A 15,787-nucleotide genomic window follows, 5' to 3' on the forward strand; every position below is an offset into this window, starting at 1 on the left:
TGATCACTTTTAGGAGGTCTAATGTCAAATGACTCAGAGTGTGCTACATGTAGATAAGAAGCCATACTGAGGTTTCTGATAGCTTCACTCCCCAAATCTACAGATCTTGGTAAGTACCCTTGTTTCTTTTTTCATAAAACATCTTGCACCATGTTAGATCAGATAACCTTAAAATGACATTGATATATATCTATATTCTTTATACTCTTTCTGGACACCATATATCATTTTCTATGAACACCTCTTACCTTCATTTCATTTCTTTTGCTTTTTTCTTTCTTCTCATTTTTTTTCTTTTCTTTTTTCTTGTTTTTACTATTCCACTCCCTTTTCTCTTTCTTTTTTGTTCACACAGTAGTTTGCAATTTGCTACATATGACTCCCTGTGATCACCAGGCAAATTAAATAAGCAAGCTTTCCCCTTTGACAATACTGTGATACTGGTGTCCTTGGTGGGCATCTGTTTAGACCTCCGCTGGCAGTGCTTCATTCATTTTTCCAAGTTGCATGATGGAACATTTTGCATGGTAGGTGTCACTTATAGCAACTATCATCCAATTGTCTCCCACTGTTGTCAATATCAATGTCTTGTTGCTATGAAATGTTTTTTCTATTTTTTTAGTAAGACGAAATTATGACTGCATATACTCTTACCAATACCCCTGACAAAGGTGCTTGAACCAGAAACGCGTCCGGAGACCACTTTGTACCGGAGAGTAATTTTTATGTTATGCAAATCATGTAACCTGTCATGTTTTTTTGTCTGTTCTTTTTTTTTTCTCTTCTTTTGATTTGGAAATATGTATGTTTTTGATATGTCTTTTTAAAAACACAATGATTATTTTATCTTTAAATGATCAAATGATTTTATGTATACACAATAAATATATTTTCTAATCTACTTATGTGTGGTTGTTGCCTACAAAGTCCCAACGAAGGGCGATTTTCTTTTTCTTGCTTTACTTCTAACGTCCGACCACCCCTCCCCCTCCACACCCTTCCCAGAGACCAGGTCCTCCTGCTCAGCAGCCTCCCTACCTACAGACCCCATAGGCTCCCCTACAGAGTCTCTACGATGTCGAGGGGGAAGAACTGGGGATCAACCGGAACCCCCACTTTAGTACCTGCCAACCCAGCACCCCTAGCTGCCTCAGCTAATTTGAACGTTACAGGGGGGGACAGACACTTGGGTAGGGGTAGACACAATAACAGGGGTGGTTACAACCACAGGAGGAGACACAGACACAAGAGACTCCCCCAGACTGCTGACATTAATGCACTTGAAATCTGAGGAGCTGGCACTGCAACATCAGGCACCTGTAAAGCAGAAACTCCTCTCCCATCCTCTGTGTCCATCCTAAAAAATTCCTCAACCAGGTCATCTTGGTTGTGCAAAGCCTTGGGGCACTGGCTGTAAGAATGTACTAACCTTAAGCAGAGATTACAGCAGATCCTATTACAATCTTTTGCAATGTGCCTCTTCTTCTGGCAAAGAGAGCATCTCACCTCCGAACAGGAAGAGGCAAGTTACCCCCTTTCACCACAATGATTGCACAGTTTGGGCTGTCCTGCATAGATTACCACCAGCCTGTCCTTTCCTATGAATGCAGAGGAGGGGAGGTACTTTATTACATTATCTGAAACATGCAGCTTAACTGTTGCAGTCCAACCCCCCCTGTCATCCTACACCTTTATAAGAGGGACCCATCACATCCTAGCCATACATCTATGCAGTGGTGGCCCGTCCATAGGGGGCGCCCCCCCCCCCCCCCCTCCTGTAGTCACCAAAAAAAAATGGTCCCTTTAAGAAAAAAAAATTTTTAAAAAATGTCCTTTAACTAAGTGCATTGTGTTCGGGCACCAGACACTGTGCATTATGAGAAGCACCACGTCAATTCAATCACGAGATTGCAGATGTGGCGTTTCGTGGACGGGGTTTGGAGCTGCTTTTCGGTGCAATCCATCGCGCCGAGCAGCATCGGCTTTGTTCTCAGTGTGAGAACAGTCACTTCCGGCGGGCTACAAAAAAGATGGCCACCATGAGGACTAATCCCCTTGTGTTTAGTGGAGAGGGGAGGCCTGGAACTAGCTACAGATGCGGCTTGAAGGAGTGTTGTGCTGCCCGGGACACAAATGTGAGGAGGACCCTGCTGCTCCGCTGATGGGGACACAGATGTAAGGAGGGACTCCACTGGGGACAAAGATGTAAGGAGGGGCTCCGCTGGGGACACAGATGTAAGGAGGGGCTCCGCTGGGGATACAGATGTAAGGAGGGGCTCTGCTGACGGGGCACAGATGTAAGGAGGGGCTCTGCTGACGGGGGCACAGATGTAAGGAGGGACTCCGCTGACGGGGACACAGATGTAAAGAGGGACTCCGCTGGGGGCACCTGATGTAAGGAGGGACTCCGCTGGGGGCACCTGATGTAAGGAGGGACTCCGCTGGGGGCACCTGATGTAAGGAGGGACTCCGCTGGGGGCACCTGATGTAAGGATGGACTCCGCTGGGGGCACCTGATGGCAGGCGACGTGGCAAGTGACACGCTCAGAGCTCCCACTGATTCTGCATTATGGTGAGTTGAATGATTTAATTTTATATTACAATGTAATAATAGAAATAATGCGCTTCAATCATCCTGACACCACAACAACCATGGTGCCGGGATGATTGAAGTGCTAACACCAGGTGTTTGGAGTATCTTTATCTGCTGATTGTTAAACTTGCCTGAATACACATATTTCTATTGTTGTGTAGGATCTGGGCCTGCTGTCCCTCCCTCTCTCCCTCTCTTTCCCTCCATCCCTCGTTCATCTCAGACGCTAACCACACCACCTTAGAGCCACGCCCACTATTTCACTGAAACCACGCCCATTTCCACCAAGTGGGAGGGTTCAAAAGAAGGGCGGGGTCTGGCACCCCCCCATCCTAAAACTCTACCAACCGCCACTGCTGCCATGACTGATGCAGGGATAGACTTGTTCCTCACTAAGATTGTAACCGTTTTTACCAGAGGTTGCCTAGAGACCAGCTTGGGCACCAGACCCTCCCACCTAGGTGACCCTCTCCAGTCCCTATCATATTTGAGCCAAAAAACATCAAGGCTCCCAGCACTGAAAAAAGGAGACATGATATTCTGATGAGCCCAAGGGAGAAATGAATGTAAACATGTCCTCAGCCTTAAAGCCCATCTCTAGTATGCAGTCACTGACTTCCCTCCTAATGGGGGGGGGCCCTCACCCTTCCACCTGATTTGTACCACATTTCTCCTCTTGAAGAAACCCCCTGAAGAAAACATCACCCCGGACCGAACCTCTTGCGGATGCCTTAGGCCCTAAACACCCCTTAGGGCCGCAGAATAGCTCAAAGAGGCAGGAGCATTACTTCTACTAGCAGAAATCGCCACAGCCTCACCTATAGCAGCCGCATCTATTATAGGTGTATTCACAGGGCCAGACACAGCAAGGGATACATTCACAGCAGACTAAGACTGGTCATACATTACACAATTTTCCTGTACAACTTTCCTTTAGATTTACCATATAATAGGAGATCAAACCTAAAACACTTTCAATTCATATGCAGTTAGGCAGGCCCTTGTACTACGTAGTTGAAGGTAAATCTAAAGAAAATTGAAGAAGAAAATTGTATGGTGTATGGCCAGCTTCTTCCTTCTTCACTTCAACCACTCTTGAAGTCATCCGTCCATGGTAAGCTGTAAGGGACTCACCCCTCCTAGGGCCCTTTCCCAGGTCCTTGATAGGTGGGACAGGAGGACCGATACTCGGGCCTCCAGGTGATCCTCCACCCAGGTCATTCCCAGGAACCTCCATCTCTCCTTGAATAAGCAAGCAACTTTAGTCTGTGGCTTCACAGGCCTTAACGGATCTCAGTAGACCTCTGCACAATGTGACCGCACACCAAAGGCTGCGGGCACCAGACTTGCCCTCCAATAGATCCTTGTTAAAGGATTTAAAATGTACCCATTCCAATTACAGGGCCTCGAAAGACTCCTGTATTGTTATTTTTCGTCACTACCTCCCCGAGTCGGGAGTGGGTAATTTGCATGCCTGCTGCCTTCCTTGAATGTGGTAGCCGTTTCTCATGTTCCATCTCTGGAATCAAACCCTGATTTCCCTGTTACTCGTGGTCACCATGGTAGAGGCAGAAAGTACATCGAAAGTCGATAGGCCAGACATCCGAATGTATCGTCGCCGTCACTGGGACGTGCGATTGGCCCATGGTTATCTAGAGTCACCAAAGCAGCCGGGCCCCCAGGCCTCCAGATTGGTTTTGGTCTGATAACTGGGACATTATATTCTGACAGCTGCACCTGCTGCTGTCAGAATACACTGATCAGGGGCTGGAGCCGATTGGTTGCAGCAGCTGATCGAAGACAATCAAACGATTGATTGCCCAGGCATGGCCAACCACTAAAAGAAATTCAGCTGGTCCCTGCTGAACTGGCAGAATTTCAAACTGTGTATGGCCAGCTTAAAAAGCAACTAAAAGGTAAAACTTTTTCTTTAAGTTTTGGATAGAGTGGAGAGGGATTAGAACACTTGTCAGTTGTTATTGCTGTCTGTGCCCCCATTGGGAAGGTTCACCCTCTATATTTGTCCTGTTTACCGAAAGTGAAAGTAAAAGTAAAAGAAATTCCCATATTTTGGGTTGCTACCAGAACAGGAATAGAGGTGAATCCTTTCAATGAGGACAGTAGTTCTGGGGACACCCTGAGATTCTCTCACTTTTGGAGGGATTTCTTCTCACTTCCTGTTTTGGCTATGGGACAGAAATAAAGGGAAATCTCCCTAAAGTGGGACACCGATGGCAAAACCCCCCCCCCCAAAAAAAAACCTGACAGGGGTTATAACCCTTCCTTACTCAATACAAAATAAAAAAAGTTTTGCCTTTAGTTCTATTTTAAAGCATTTGTTACCCCCCCCCAAAAAAAATGAGATCATGTTACTTTAAAGCATGTTATACAGCACAGTGCTTGTGCTGTGTAATTTGGCCCCCTGTATCACCCAAAATATCTGGTTGATCCTGCCTGGTTCTGCCCTCCCCCCCTGTAAACTGACCACGGTTTATCATGGCTGCTGAGCCCTGACAGTGGTCAGTTTACGTGCATCCATCATCCGCAGCTCTCCTCTGTCCTCCTCTCCCCCCTCCCTCCCTGCCTGTCAGCTAGTGACAGTGCCTGCCCCCTCCCATCCTGCTGCTAAAATTATTGTGTAATGTACATGCAATCCACTCTGTTAGAAAACGTCCTATGCTCCAATGTATGTTTTTTGTAAGAACTATCCCCATTTCTATCTTATTTCACAGCGCCGCTCGAAGCTCGCGTAACTCCTCGCTGCTCCCCTCCTCTCCTCCCAGCTGACGTCAGTGGGGAATTCACAGCCCCTCCCGCTGTAGCTGTCAGATTGGGAGAGGGAGCAGCGAGGAGTCACGTGAGTGCCGAGTGGCGCTCTGAAATAGGGTAGAAATGGACATATTTTTTACAAAGAACATACACTAGAGCATAGGACATTTTCTAACAGAGGGCTTTACAACCATTTTAGGACTTCATTCCCATGGCCATATCGATCCATATACCCAAGTGAAGGGCTCCTTTCACCCCCATGGTATGCACAGGTAATTTTTACAGCTGCATGCAGGTAGCCTGTTGAAATCGATGACAGACAGGTGGCTGCATGGACTTACACAGATCTCCAAGTGCATCCTGGAGTGTATATCCATGCGAGTTTGATGCATGGATAAGAATGCAATCTGTCTGTTGAATGAGGCCTAAGTCTTTACCTAATCCTGGCTACTGGGAGGGTGTTTAGCTCCTCCTCAGTTAGTTCTCAGTGCCTCGGCATGTAGGCAGGTTAAAACATATGTGCAGTTAGTTATTTAGCAGCTGGCCCAGGCTGGGGGAAGGGCAGTAGCATCGGGAGGGGGGGCTGACCGGGGCTATAGCGTTGAGTGGGCCCCCAAAAATCCCCGGGTCTCGGCATTCATAATGTGAATTATTAGCCCCGAGGGTTTACACAGAGAGTGAGGATCGATCTCCCACTTACCTTGTGTGGCCAGGTGACATACAAAGTCCAGGCTCCTGGACCCGGCTCCTATGATGGAGGTCACACTGGTCCAGTGCTGGGAAGTGTGATGTCCATCATAGGAGCCGGTGTTCTATCAGAACACCGGGTCCAGGAGGCGAACATACAAGTTACAGTGTATAGTGACATGGGACAAGTCGCTTTTCAGAAGAACTCTGCCCTTTATTATTGCACACAGTGAAAGCTCATCTCTAAGTCAGGGAGCTGACTTAATGTTTGATGTTTCACATGATCACAGTCTTTGCCTGGTCTCGGGCATTGATGAGTGTGCACGGGCAAGTGGTTTAGCGGGATGTGTTTTTAAGTTTTATTTGGAGAACTTGGATAGGTGAAGGGAATAAGTAGGATACTCCAAATTCACTATTCACAAACGAGGACAACTTCTCAATAGAACTGTGTAGAAGACTGTCAGTAGTTCAGGCTGTATAGGATGAAGCAAGTCCCTTTGAAGCAGAAGGAATTGACTAGACTTTGGTTCTTCAAGACACTAGCCAGTGTACCCTTTAGCTCACACACCCAGTATGCTGACTTTTAGGACCAAGAGGGGGATTTCAGAATCACACAGTCTCAGGCATCTGTACTCACAAGGCCCTGGCCGCAGGTCACCTTCCTCCATGATACCAGACAAAATCCATGGACATTCTCAGTCAGCTTGCAAAAGAACCACCATGGGTGGTAGCTTCAGTGTTTCAGGCCCTCAGGTTGACCACATGAGGCCGCATGGCAGCAGCCTCCTCCCCACCTGAACCCCTCTCAGAGGGAGACTGGACCACAAGCCCATTAAAATAACATAACCATCTCCTATCCATGGTAAGATGTCATCTCAAAACTAAAAACTGAATATTCAAGAAAAAACCAGGGTCTGTATGCAATGTCGGAAAACCAGGGTTAGCAGTGTGCGCTCCAACTGCGTTCCACCCGATTTACTCAGACTCGGAAGTGACGTTGTGTGCCTGGCCTCGCTTTACGTTCGTTTTGTAATGAATGTCTTTTGAAGCAGTGCCATCTTAGTGCACTCAACCAAAAGGGTTGAGTTATGTTATTTTGGTTGGTTGGTTATGTTATTTTAATTATAGTTTCTAATAAACTTAAAACTTTTTGATACTACACTATTGGAGCCCTTATCTTTTCCATATGAGGACTTTCTGCTGGGATTAACACTTTAATATACTAGCTACCTCCTAGTATTCGGCTGACACAGGATATCCTGACGGGGAATTGGAAGTATCCTGACCCGAAGAGACATCAGAGACCTCAGCTGCTGTATACTATATATGCCATTAACCCCTGCAGGGGTAGTGGTAGCTGGTGAGTGGGGGGACCTGAGAGGGGGAGCATGAAAGTCTCATGAATACCTATGCAACAGAGTACACAAGTCACCTTTTGAATGAACTTCTGTGATCTTTGGAATATTGCATATCATCGTTATTGGGACTAATTTTTCTCCTGTTTTAAATGATTCAGATCAGATGGTATCAGCTCTAGGAGTGTTTGCCTTTCAATGTGCCCAACTTAACTGATCACTGGACTGTTTTGAATCACATTCTTATTTGCTTTGTCATACATATATATATCCTTGGACTGCACTTAGATTGTTTGGATTTGTGTTTTTTTTTGGTCACACCTGTGCAGGGATAGACACGTACACATACGATTTCTGTTAAGCTATCACACATATATTATATTTTTCACTTAGTTTGGATGGAACCGTGAAGACTCCCTTGCCACATTTGCGCAGGGAGGGCCACGAATACACAGGATTTTATCTATTCACTCCACCTGTAGCACTTAGCACTTTATAAAAGGCTTACAAAAGCTTTTTCACTTTATGTTATCCTGCAGACGCCTTTACATTCTTGAATAGGAATCCATGACATCCTCTAGCTTAAACCTAAGTAAGGTAAATAGAGTTTATGTCAGAGAGATTGGTTTCATATACCTATTGATCTCAGGTAGCGCCACCCACCCCATATACTGACTCACTTTATATTCTGGACCCCCCTTTTTTGGGGGAATTCTTTTTTTGGGGAGGCAGCAACCTAGCCACTATCCTAAGCGCAGGGTACTCTACGTTTGTCAGATCCCTTAGAAATCCTGGGGAAATCTTGATAGGTAGGGCCTGTAACAGATATAACAATCTTGGCATTACGTTCATTTTGATATTAATTCTGCCAAACCACGTAAAGACTTCTTTATCCCACTGCTGCAGATCTAGTTTAATCTGTCGTGCTAATGGGGCAAAATTGAGTTTGAACACTCTGTTTAGTTTATTCGGTATTTTAGTCCCTAGGTAGCATACATGGGAATCTGTCCATCTGAAAGCAAAATAAGTAGATAGCTGGTGTTGCAGAGATGTATTCATCTCCACTCCCATCACTTCTGATTTACTATAGTTTATCTTAATATATATATATGGACATCCCTCCATATATACGTAGCTCTGATAATAGGGATGGAAGGGATATAGCTGGAGAGATTATAAAAAATAGTAAGTCGTCCGCATAAGCGTCAAGTTTATGTTCTTCTCCCTTCATTGAGATGCCCCTGATATCTGTATTGGCCCATATGGTTCTTAAAAAGGGTTCCAATGTGAGAATAAAGATAATCGGTGATAGTGGGCATCCCTGCCGCGTTCCATTACATATGGAAAAGGGTCCAGACATTGTGTCATTTATCTTGACCCTTGCTTTTGGAGAAGAATATAACCTTGTGATCCAATTCTGCATCCCATTTCTCAATCCTATGTGTTGTAACGTGGCTCTCAGGAATGTCCAGTCTACCCTATCAAATGCTTTTTCTGCATCTGTGGATATGAGCACTAAGGGTTTTTGATGATATTGAGAAACATGTATGGCACTTAAAACCCGTTGCATGTTTTCTCTACCTTCTCTGTCCAGGGTAAACCCCACTTGGTCGGCATGTATTAAGGAGGGGCTATAGGGTAATAATCTATTTGCGAGTATTTTCGTAAGAATCTTGAGATCCACTTTTAACAATAAAATTGGACGATAACTCGAACATTGAGATGGGTCTTTCCCCTCCTTAGGGATTACAGTTATGTGGGCCATTAATGTCTCCACTGGCATCATTTGCCCTTCACGTATCGAATTGAAGGCAGTCAGAAATCTCGGTGCCAATTTTTCAAAAAAAGTCTTATAATAAAGCAAGGTGTACCCGTCAGGTCCCGGGGCTTTACCTGGTTTTAATGATTTAAGGGCTTCTGAAAATGTTTCTATTGTAATTGGACCATCCATGTCCCCAGCTCCATCATCAGGCAGTCTAGGCATTCCTGAAGCCATTATATATTCCCCAGCTACCTCCCCTCCATTAAGTAACCTCGGAGAAGCTAGTTGACCCTCTATCTGATAAAGACTGGTATAATAATCTCTGAATGCCTTCGCAATTGCCTGTGATGAGATAACTAACACGTCACCCTGGATTTTAATACGTTCAATATAGTTCCGTCCTCTCGTCTCTCTGAGCGCATTAGCTAGCATCTTGCCCGGCTTGTTTCCGTACTCGTAAAATGCTCGCTTGCACCGGCTTAACTTAGCTTTTGCTTTATCCATTAATAATAGATTAACTTTCTTGCCCAAACGCGAGCGTTTCTCCTCCGTCTGTTGTGCATGCGATTTCTTATGCGCCAATTCAAGTACGCGGATCTCCCCGAGCAAAGATTCCAGCTGAGCCCCCAGAAGGCGTTTCCTATGTGCTCCTAATGATATGAGAATTCCTCTAATATAACACTTATGCGCTTCCCATATACATAGTGGGGTTACTTCTCCTGATTCATTAATTGCAAAAAAAAGATTTTAGTTCCTGGTCTATCTGTTTCTCATATTCCAGTTCTTTCAGAAGAGTCTCATTGATCTTCCAGTGCCATTCCCGAGGACCTGAGTCTCCCCATTCTACACCACAATTGGTTGGTGCGTGGTCCGATAATGTAAATGACCCTATAGAAGTCTCAAGTATACATGACAGGGCATTTTGGGAAACAAAGACATAGTCAATTCTGGTATATGTCTTATGCTTTGCTGAAAGGAAAGTGTAATCCCTGTCATGTACATAGAGAGTTCTCCAACTGTCCTTTAATTGCAGGTCTTGGAGAAGTCTCTTCGCTTTGTGCAATTTTGCATAAGATAGATGGGAGGCACCTTTTGAAACGTGTAGGATCTAATGCCATATTTAGGTCTCCTCCCAACAGCAGGATCCCCTCCTTATTTTGGTGTACTAGATTTAAATAAGTCTCAAGGGCTGATACTTGATCCTCATTCGGTAGATATAAGTTAACTAGAGTAACCTTTTGCTCACACAGAGAACCCTTTACAATAAGGAGGCGTCCTGCATCATCTGTAATTATCTTTGATTCTTTCCATGGTATCTGTTTTGACAGAATAATTGATACTCCACTTGCTTTTGAGGTCTGTGAGGCACTGTGGTACACCGTCAGGAATCTATGGTTCCCTAGTCTTGGAATTCTGTCCTTTCTGAAATGTGTCTCTTGTAGGAAAATAATGAGATTTAAGTCCCCCAAGTTCCACAAGCAATCTAGTACGTTTCTCTGGGCTATTAAACCCCATTATAAGAGGTTAAAGTTATCCTGGTCATCTTAATATTTACTTTTACTAGATCTCCAGCAAAAAAGACAGGGGAAAGAGCGGGGAGGAGGAGGCAGGAAGAGGGGGAGAAGAGAGAAAAAAAAAAGAAAAAAAAAAAAAGAAAGGAAAAAAACCCCCCGAAATATCTCAGGATCCGGCCAAAATTTCTGCGATCCTAAGGAAGATATAAACCAAGAGAAAAAGCAAGCACCCTGCAGTTTGCAGACCTGCCCGCTCGACGCTTGGTAAGAAAAGTTAAGACGCCTCAGACTTTCCTCCACTTGAAGGAGAGGCGTTTACAATGGGGACAGTAGATAAGCAGGATAGAGAACTGAGCTAAAGCATCAATCCATGTGCACCCTGTAGAAAAAAAACAAAAAAAGAGATAAACCCATCCTAAAATCCCTATATACGTACCCTCAATTTATTCTCTGTCACAATTCTTTATATATGGACACAAACCTCGGCTCGCTCATTAAACCCCCCCCTTATCCAATTTTGAACATTTCTTATGTTCGTCATATATCCATCATACAAATGACATTAAACCCCTAGTATCCTGTATATAGTAGTTCCCCACTACAGGCCATATTAGGCAGTCACATAATCATACTATAAGGTATACAGCACAATATTCCAGAAGAAGAGAAAAAAAAAGGCCTCCAACACCAAGAAGAAGAAATATACCTTTCTCCAACCCCCCTATACCATCTACTAATCTATCAGCAGTGGAGCATAGACACGTATCTCATTTATAATGAACCCCCCCCGGTGGTCCACTTAACTATAAGTATCCTTCTATCGCTGGGGTACCAAAAAGTACCAAAGAGTATTACTCTACGGGGAAAAAAAAGGGGGGTTCCTAGCTCATTATAGGAAGACACTGTACCTGTAAACAAAGGTCTATACACAGTCGGTCCCACAATCAGTGCATTACTACTCTCTAAATTACCCCCTCCCTCATGTGAACATGTGCTATATTGTTAAACCTGTCCCACTAATAGTTCATCACAAAAAAAAAAAAATTGCAATAATTTTTGATATTGACCCAGTGCAAAGCCAACCATCTAATACCATCTAATACCATCATGCAATATTCCTATGCTGATTAATAGATGATTAATAAGTGTTATAAAAGTGTAAGATCTAGCTGGTCCTTCAACCCAGCCATAAATAAAAATAATTTATATATATGTGCATATGTGTTATGTGATCCCTCCTCTTACATCCTGCTAGGAAAGGGATAAAAAAAAAATAAATAAATAATAAAAAAAAAAAATTCCCCTTTACCTCCCCCCCCTTACCCTCCCCCCTTCCCCGTTTTAACTACTGCTTCTTATACCTTCTGCATGGCCCTGCTTAATACGATTTCCTCTCATCCCCAGTTTGTATATAGTAGGTTAGATAGTGGTCTGTACTTTTGCACATATGTTGACTGATGTTATACAGGTTGCTGTGTTTATGTTGCTTCTCACCTGTCTTGTGTGCTCAAAAAATATCGTCTTTTGCATTTAGTTTTGAGTTCAGTCTCATCTGTGCAGCTCTATATATTTGGTCACTTCTACGCTACAGGGTACCAGCATGTGGTATCCTGACACTCTACCTCTCATCCAACCCATTTTTCCATCAATAGGTGCATGGTAAATCCATTTCAATAGGATCATTTTCTTGTACAATCCAAGGATACAAACTCCTTCAAAACATATGATCTTTATTCATAGCTATGTGAGAAGAATATGTTTTAATAATAAAGATAATTTTGGAGGAGTTCATAGTGCTGGTACCCATACAGATGTAGCGCCCCACCAAAAGTTAGGCTAAATTTAGTTTTAGGCTCCACTGTACTCAGTGGATCAATTATCTTTTTCTGCTCTGGTCAGGTTTCCTTAAAGTCAGTGGTTGTCTGTTACTATCTGCTTCTGGAAGAGGTCTCCAGAAATTAAAAAAAAGGAGGGTCAGCCACTGATTTATGAATATTTTAGACCTCTGCCAATCCCTGGGAAGGGGGCACCTAGAAGGTGATCAATGTTTGAGAGACCTGGGTAGAGTGTTCTTCCTTTGATAGTAGGGTTCTTCTCCTGGGGTTGCTGCAATGGGAGTCAACTTGTGTGAGACAGGAGTAGTAGTCTGGGCCCTAGCAGGTGTTGGGTTGGGGGCCTGGAGAAGATTGTTTAAGGATTTTTGCTAGAGGGCATCATCTTGAAATCCTGGTCTGGAGAAGGATCTTTGCCTCCCTCACTGAAGAGCATCATGTGGAAGCTGGGTGGCAAACAGCTTCTATAATATTATGAGTACGTTTTGGGACTCCCAGATGTGCCTGCTGCTAGAGGGAAGTGAATGCCAGGGGTTACTGTATGAACTGGGTCTGCTCTTAGCGACCTAGAGTTATTGGCCATTCCATATTGCCTCCAGTTAAGGCTGCTATTACAGGATTTGTGCTAAGAAGTTTGTCCTCCTGTTGACTTCTGATATAGTTTTGGAGTAGCCTGAACTCTTAAATTCACTTCTGTGCAAGTTGCTGCAAAAAGGCAAGCATGCTCTGTACCAGCATGGGAGACCTGGGCATATCCTCAGCAGCCCCTCTGAAGGTGAGCACTACATATACAAGCTCTAATGTAGCCTCTGGGAGCAGGTGAAGAAATAGGCACTAAAACAGCCAATCAAAGGTAGGCTCCGATCTAGGGAGGTTCTGGGGTAGACTGCACCTCCTCCATGATTTTAGTCATGCCCCCATCCCAGGTCTCTGGGACCAGTGCATGAGCCACTGAGCCATGACCCAGTCCCTGATCTCCAGCGCAGGCCCCCTGCAATCTACTCTGCAGTGGTTGGGTGTTAGGATCGCCAGAACAGAGTATCAAAACTCCTACCAGAAGGTATTCCTATTCCTGGCCTCCGCAGTAGGGAGTTCCGGCAGAGTTGAGAGAGGGCAGGCATATGAAGAAGTGCTGCCAGGAGTCCGGCAAGTACAACCCCCATGATCATGGTTATACATGGGATCTCTCTGGCTTTCACCTGGAGATTCCAGCTAATCAATTTGATTATTAGGTCTTCAGGCTGCCAGGAGATCCTTCCAATTCAGCTGATTGTCTGACAAGAACCAAGCTATCAATCTCACTGTCATACAGCTGCTAAAATAGGAATTATATAGAAAAAAAGAGCAAGAAATTTTCGTAAAGGTGGACTGTATGGAGAGACTAAGGCAGGAGAAGGGGTGGTACCAGAGAGGATATGCAGGATAATAGAGTGTGAATGAACAACTGCAGGAAGTAAGTAAGCATGAGCCGAACACCCCCAGTTCGGTTCACACCAGAACTTGCGAACAGGCAAAAAATTTTGATGAACACGCGAACATAGTTAAAGTCTATGGGACACGAACATGAAAAATAAAAAGTGCTCATTTTAAAGGCTTATATGCAAGTTATTGCTATAAAAAGTATTTGGGGACCCGGGTCCTGCCCCAGGGGACATGTATCAATGCAAAAAAAAGTTTTAAACACAGACGTTTTTTCGGGAGCAGTGATTTTAATAATGCTTAAAGTGAAACAATAAAAATTAAATTCTCCTTTAAATATCATGCCTGGGGGTGTCCTTATTATGCCTGTAAAATGGCACATTTTTCCCCTGTTTAGAACAATACCACAGCAAAATGACATTTCTAAAAGGAAAAAAGTCATTTAAAACTGATCGTGGCAATATAGATAAAACTCATTGAAAGAAAACGGCATGGGTTCCCCTCTTTAGTCCATTTCCAGGGGTTGGTATGAATATTAAGGGGGACCAGGAACCAAATTTTTTTTTTAAAATTGCGTGGGGGTCCCCCCAAAATCAATACCAGGCTCTTCAGGTCTGGTATGGATATTAAGGGGAACCCTGTGTCAAATTAAAAAAAAAAAGGCGTAGAGGTCCCCCCAAAATCCATACCAGACCCTTATCTAAGCACGCAACCTGGCAGGCCGCAGGAAAAGAGGGGGGACGAGAGAGCGCCCCCCCTGAATCGTACCAGGCCATATGCCCTCAACATGGGGAGGGTGCTTTGGGGTCCCCAAAGCACCTTGTCCCCATCAACATGGGGACAACGGCCTCATCCCCACAACCCTTGCCCGGGGTTGTGGGGGTCTGCAGGCGGGGGGCTTATCGGAATCTGGAAGCCCCCTCTAGAGCAGTGAATCAGCACACCGCCCATGCCCCAGGACGACATCAGGTGTGACGAAATGCATAGGGAGGAGCGACTTGCTGATGTCACCGCGATACACGCAAGTCCCGGAACCACGGGTTGCAATCGAGAGCCGGCAGGCTCTGTGTTTTTGTACTGCATGAATTTGCTTTTACCAATGCAAGTGCATTTTTTTTTATCTATTAAAGTTACCGAAAGATTTTATGCTATGGAAGCTTTTATTTTCTTACGGGAACATCCGGCAAATTGTACCTGTAAGGGGTACAACATCTGGGAAGACGCTGAGACCTTGGCTGTGTACATAAAAGGCCCGGGCTGGGTAAGAAGCCAGAAGCGCATGAGATCTCCTATAATAAGAGATCAACAGGAGTTGGTAAGCGGCAGTGTGTGTGGAGGTGGAAGGCAGATCTTTCTCTCATCACTATTCCCGCGTGTATTGTGTGCGAATTCATAGCGGAGATCTACTATTAATAGAGTGGACTGTTTACAGTGTGCAATTTGATCAATTTCGTTTATGTTATTCACTTTTGAAAGGTTAAATTATTATAATTCATTGCACGGAATCACTTTATGGAAATATAGCGCAACTTGATATGGGAAATTGTTGATTGATGTGTGTATCTTGCAGGAAGTCGCAGCTGTTTTTCTATACCTATTTCAATTTTTATTATAAATCACAATTCATAACACTTATTATTTAGGACAGCGCAGTAATTTTGAAACCATTTTGAGCAAAACATCTACCTACCTGAGCTGGTATGATATAGCCACCTCTAATGTGAAAATTAACAGTGTCCAAGGGAGCTGGAAGGGTTTTCCATTCACCTTTGCTTTCAAATCCTGCACCCTGTAGTATATGATCAGTATGGATTAGTTTAGAAATAAAGCTTTTTAATGTAAATGTAGATATTTTA

The 15,787-nt window shown here is 44.2% G+C and overlaps 1 protein-coding gene across 2 annotated transcripts in view; it reads right to left on the reverse strand.

Moving 5' to 3' along the window:
• Nucleotides 1–15,787, reverse strand: part of LOC141114481 (lysosomal alpha-glucosidase-like) — a 321,841-nt gene that overhangs the window by 51,323 nt on the left and 254,731 nt on the right. For both annotated transcript variants that reach the window (XM_073608186.1, XM_073608187.1), the window contains one exon: nucleotides 15,622–15,720. In XM_073608186.1, coding sequence (XP_073464287.1) covers nucleotides 15,622–15,720 — 99 coding nt within the window. The remainder of the gene's footprint in view (nucleotides 1–15,621; nucleotides 15,721–15,787) is intronic.

Source organism: Aquarana catesbeiana, linkage group LG12 (genome assembly GCF_042186555.1).
Source record: "Aquarana catesbeiana isolate 2022-GZ linkage group LG12, ASM4218655v1, whole genome shotgun sequence".
Taxonomy (NCBI): domain Eukaryota; kingdom Metazoa; phylum Chordata; class Amphibia; order Anura; family Ranidae; genus Aquarana; species Aquarana catesbeiana.